The sequence below is a fragment of the Euprymna scolopes genome, chromosome 21, assembly GCF_053919585.1.
Source record: "Euprymna scolopes isolate OS-2025 chromosome 21, ASM5391958v1, whole genome shotgun sequence".
Taxonomy (NCBI): domain Eukaryota; kingdom Metazoa; phylum Mollusca; class Cephalopoda; order Sepiida; family Sepiolidae; genus Euprymna; species Euprymna scolopes.
The window spans coordinates 73,058,530-73,064,529 of NC_136502.1; the positions used below are offsets into that span (position 1 = coordinate 73,058,530).

The window sequence follows — 6,000 nt, forward strand, 5'->3', positions numbered from 1 at the left end:
AACCATTTTTTCCAGCAATCTTGGCAACAGATTTAATGTATGTGTTCCATTTCAGATCAGGAGTAAAGATTAGTCCCAGATGTTTATCAAGACATGAAGCTTCCCCAAAACAAGAGCCATTCATTTCAATTGGGGCGTGATGGGAGGGGGGAGGGGGGTCAGAGCAATTATGATGAAAGGAGTGAAGCTTGGTTTTAGATGCATTAAAATTAACTAGCCAGCTTTTTCCCCATTGCATCACGTTCTCAAGATCAGAAGAGAGAGAATCAGAAAAATCTTGGTCATTACCGGCCTTTGAAGTGTTGCCATAGATGGTAGTGTCCTCTGCATAAATGTCTTTGAATGATCTAAGAATGTGAATTAGGAGATCATTGATGAAGATCAGGAAGAGAGTTGGGCCCATGATGGAACCTTAAGGAACACCAGCGTTAATCCTATGAATTTCTGATTTCTGCCCCTCAACAACTACTCTTAAGATTTAACGGTTAGAAAGACCGGACGAGTGTGAAATTGTTTTAAATTAATATTGCTATTTATTAAAAATAAAATTGGAATTTTTTTCTTTCAAATTTTCGAATAATAAAATATTCATCTTCATGAAATTGGACAGTTTTTTTTGTTTGTTTTTGTTTCTTTTTCTTTCTCTAGATCTTAACTTATTATCGAGTGTTTCAAACAATGAATTCCTTTTTATTACATATGCGTTTGACAAACGCCAAAAACTGTAATCAGATAAACAAACATTATTTTAACTTAACTCCAAACATGTCATGTCATGCCAGGAATCACCCCCACCATGGCATATAGAAGAAGAAAAAGAAAAAGAAGAAGAAAAAAAAAACAAAAAAAACAAACTGTCCAACTTCCTGAATATTTTATTATTCGAAAATTTGAAAAAAAAAATTCAATTTCAATCAAACTAGGAGTTTTCACACAGGCCATCATCAAAGATTTCTCTCTGTCAATAACCTGTGGTGTCCCCTGGAGTTTAGGTGACAACAAGCCTCCCCAGAGTTCCACTATTCTCCACCTCTTTTGATAACTTCTTCTTCTTCTTCTTCTTCTTCTTCTTCTTCTTCTTCTTCTTCTTCTTCTTCTTCTTCTTCATTAACCAAACAGCCATTTGAAAGTAAGACTTTTAGCCTAGTTCCTATAGGGGGCCTGTTTGTATTTTATTTAAGCCTCATAATTACTATTTTCAATTTTATTACATCGGACTATAAGGAAATTGGTGACTTAAATGTCCACCACAGTAACTGGCTTGGATTCTCTACTTACACAGACGCAGCTGGTAGCACAACACATAGCTTCTCTATATCTCACTCCCTATCATGGTTACGTTTCCAACCCGTTTCCCAGATCAACAACACCAACACACATCACTTCTAGATCTGTTTCTGACCACAGTTCCCAATGATTGTATAATGAATGCCCACTTGGGAACGTTGATCATCCAGTGATAATGGTTGAAATTGCCCTAAACTCTAGAGTCAAAACTAAAGAGCCATTGTTCAAAACAACGAGATATTATAAAACGGCTAACTGGGAAGCAATCAGGGATCTCATCATCGGGGAAATATCTTTTCTCTTCCTGCTGAACAGTGCACAAATGAGACCACTGAATCGTTCAAAACAGCAATTGAAGCACATATTCCAACGCGGAAACTTTATAGCAAGCCCCATTCCCCCAAATATTTTACTTCTACTTGTGCAAAAAAAGTACTTCTTTTAAACTTCTCGGCCTAACGTTCACAAGAAACATGAGTTGGAACAATTACAGTGAGAGCATTGCCAGGACCACTGCGAAGAAGGTAGGCTCTCTGTACCGTGCTAGAAAGCTACTAATGCCCGAAAGTATCCTGTACCTCTATAAGGCCACCATTCGCCCATGTATGGAGTATTGTTGTCATATTTAAGCTGGTGCACCTGCTACTAGTCTCTTGTTCCTAGACAAGGTTCAAAGAGAGTCGCCAACCTGATAGGTCCTGAACTGTCATCTAAGCTTCAGCCTCTGTCCCATCGACAAAATGTTGCATCCCTCTGCCTTTTCTACAAATATTTTAATGGTGAATGCTCTGATGAGCTCAAGCACTTGTACCCCCTCAACATAAATACCCCCGACAAACTCGACAAGTAGCTAAATACCACTCCTACATAGTAGAAATCCCTAAATGTAAGAGAGCTTTCTACTCCAGTAGTTTCTTCCCTAGAACCGCTAGACTTTGGAATTCCCTTCCGGGTCCCTACTTCCCTAACTGTACTGACATACAGAAGTTCAAGTGTAATGTGAACCGACATCTTGCTGCCCAACTGCCTACATAGTACCCCTGCAGCTTATATCCCTGATAGTAGCCCCTACATCAAAGTGACAATGTGCCTTGTTTGGGGTAAAAATGCAATAAAAAATTTTTTTTTTTAAGTAATGGTGTGCTATTGCAAAAGCAATCCCGACATAAAGAGGCTCCTTTACACCCATGGAACATAATCTTGTTACGCTGTCGATGTTCATACAGTTTGCATACACATATACATCAAAATAAATAAATAAATAAAAATACATTTAAAATAAAAAAACAATGTGTGAAAAAATTTCCGTCTCACATGCTCCAAGGCATTACCGAGGTTCTGAGCTTGTAATAAAATAAAACAGAACCTTAAAATGTACATATATTCTCTTTAAATTCACTCACAACACAAGAAAAATCATCTTACCTGTCTTATTCATTTTATTCGTGTTTATTGTTTTATTCCGCATTGCTAGACACTGCACAATGTTCACAAGAAAAGCAAGAGTACGAATGATATCCATAGTTTGGAGTTTAGATTTTAATTTAAAGTGGTGCTCTGTTCCTTTTTTTTTTTTGTTTTCGAATATTATTTTAAACTAATAAAAGTTCTGCTTTATTATTAAGCATTCTATCTTAAGGCTTGCTCAGTAGATGAAGCTGCCAGAGAGACACGTTTTCTTACTTCTCTCCAGTGGCAACACATGCACTAACATTGAAAGCGACAAATGATTAATAGCCGTTTGATTGTAATTCAAGAAAATAATATTAGCCATTACAGTAATATCTTCACAAATTAAAGATCAAATAAAATGACAGTATTGCTTAATAAACGTTTCTTAAAATATGTAAAATATTACAAACTACCATTTTCAAATACAATATAAATATATAAGGGAAGGATTGGCCCACTTAGACATTCACTGGATTAATGAGTTTGTGAGGTGATATTATTTGGGCTGGTATTATTGAGTGCAGGCAGATAGATTTATGGGATATTATTTGTAAAATGGTGAGTTTGTGAGTTTATGAGGTACTTGTAGAGTCAGGAGGGGATTGCAGTTTGGTGAGTTTATAGGTTAGTGAACTTATGGGTCACTGAGATTGTGAGACAATGAGGTCAGCGAATTTGAAGGTGAGCTGACTCTATCAATCACTTGACTGATATAGTCAGCTTGAGCTTGTAAGAACTCTGTCCAGAACTTGAGAAAGGGTATAAATCCCATTCATCAGAACTTATTAGAGGCAGATCATAGCAATTGGTGCATTAAAATATCAGTCAACATCCTTCAGGGTCATAATGTGCTAATTTCCTGGCTGAAACAGTGCATCCTGACTACAATTCACTTAACTGTTTCATGAAATTGCCATACTATGCTATTCCTTGCTAAGATGTTAGCATTTCTCTCTCCTCGTGGAGATCAACCCTGGTTGGGTGATATGATAACTAATCCGCCCCCAGGGCATATTTATTTCAATCAAACTATTTTTTTTTTTTTTTTTTTTTATTACATTTTCACCCCAAACAAGGCAAATTGCCACTTTGGTGTAGGGGGCTACTATCAGGGGCAACAACTACTGGGGTACTATGTAGGGATTTGGGAAGCAAGGTGTCGGTTCACGTTACACTTGAACTTCTGCACGTCAGTACTGTTGGGGAAGCAGGGACCTGGAATGGAATTCCAGAGTCTAGCGGTTCTGTGGAAGAAACTATTGGAGTAAAAAGATCTTTTACATCTAGAGATCTCTACAGTGTGGGGGTGGGATTTAGCAGCCTGTCGGGTTTGTCGAGGGTGCTCACGTCGTGGGGGCACAAGTGATTGCAGTTCGTCAGAGCATTCGCCACTAAAATACTTGTAGAACAGGCAGAGGGATGCAACATTTCGTCGATGGGACAGAGGCTGAAGCTTAGATGCCAGTTCAGGGCCTATCAGGTTTGCGACTCTCTTTTGAACCTTGTCAAGGAGCGATAGACTAGTAGCAGATGCACCAGCCCAGATGTGGCAGCAATACTCCATACATGGGCGAATGGTGGCCTTATAGAGGTACAGGATACTTTCGGGTGTTAGTAGTTTTCTAGCATGGTAGAGAGAGCCCACCTTTCTTGCAGCGGCCCTGGCAATGCCTTCAATGTAATTGTTCCAACTCATGTTTCCTGTGAACGTTAGGCCAAGGAGTTTGAAAGAGGGACTCTCAGATAAAGAGTCGTTGGCCATTGCTATGGGTGGTAGAGAGGGTTTCTTGTAATTATTGAATGAAACTAGTTTAGTCTTGGCAACATTGAACGCGACTAACCACTTTTGTCCCCATTCCACTACAGATTGGAGGTCTTCCTCTAGTATTTCTGCCATTTCTTTAGAAATGTGTTCATTCGTCTTCCTGTCGTGCCTGCCATAGAGTGTAGTGTCATCAGCATATATACTCATCTCAGAGGCAATGTTGTCGGGGAGGTCATTTATGAATATCAGGAACAATAGAGGTCCAAGGATAGAACCCTGGGGCACACCCGCATTTATATCATATTGTTTAGATGTACGACCGTCGAGGACAACCTGGATTTTTCTCTTATCTAAGAAGGATTTAATTATGTTAAGTATTCTACCAGTGATACCGTATGATCTGATTTTACTGAGGAGACCCTCATGCCATACCCTGTCAAACGCCAGATCAGAAATCCTTCCCCATCCTCCCTACTCTCCTGACCTTGCACCCTCTGTGTCGCCCTAAAGAAAACATCACTACAGATTCATTTTAAAACTTTTATTGAAAAATTCAATTCAGGTAACTTGATTATGTAGTAGAGCTGACATCTATTCAATGCAGCCGCCTTCAACCTCAATCACCGCCTCGATATGGGTCTGGAACTTGGAGCAGCCTTTTCCACAAGCGTTGGTAGGAGCTCTGCAAATACTTGCGGAATGGTGGTGCATAATCCTGCTGTTACACCCAGGGTCTGCAAGCGGCCACCTGATTGCACCAGGGGATCACCACACTCTTCAGCACATCCAGGTACACTTTGGTGTTGACTTTCAAGCCAACTTCAAAGATCTGAGGTGACATGATGTTGCCCTCATTTGAAACCACACCAAAGACCATAATCGTGGCCGGAAATTTTGTTTTCCTCACCCTGGGCACGATCCTGTTATTCGAGGCAATCCAGAAATGCATTTTGAAGGTGCTGGCAATGGTCCTGTTGTCATAACTTGGATTGGTAGAGAGCATTTGCTGTACAACAGCTCCTCTGATCTTGCTCGTTGAACATTGTGTCACTTTCAGATATAATTGAAGGCTCCTATCGCTCTTGGGATTTGTACAAAATTGGCCAACTAGTAGATGGTCAGCAACAAAAAAAGAAAACTAGTTTTCATCAAACGGAAATGGAATCATTTCGTCTTTTCTAAGGCAACAGTTTTATCGTTCTACCTTGTTGTAATAATAGATCCACTTTGTCAAAGGACAAATTGAATTCTTCTCCGCTGGTAGTCATACACATGCACCTACTCAGATAATTTTTCTGAAAGTACATACAAAGAGAGGCTGAGAAATCGCTTGATTTTCGTTAGCTTTTTCTTTTTTTTTTTTTTTTTTTTTGCTTTTTTTATAAAATCTCCAGCAGATCTAGGGGCATATCTCAAACGGACTTTTAAATGTAAGCATGTAAAAAAAAATGCATATTCTGCCTTGGTTTTCATGAGTGAGTACTTTTATTTATTTT

General features: G+C 39.1%; 1 protein-coding gene across 1 annotated transcript in view; it reads right to left on the bottom strand.

The window, feature by feature from the left end:
• The window catches only part of LOC145242487 (chymase-like), a 79,830-nt gene extending 76,819 nt beyond the window's left edge, over positions 1-3,011 (bottom strand). Inside the window, exon 1 of the mRNA XM_080105544.1 lies at positions 2,713-3,011. Within this exon, the coding sequence (XP_079961670.1) occupies positions 2,713-2,809 (97 nt within the window). The 5' untranslated portion in view covers positions 2,810-3,011. The remainder of the gene's footprint in view (positions 1-2,712) is intronic.
• Positions 3,012-6,000: the final 2,989 nt, after the last annotated feature.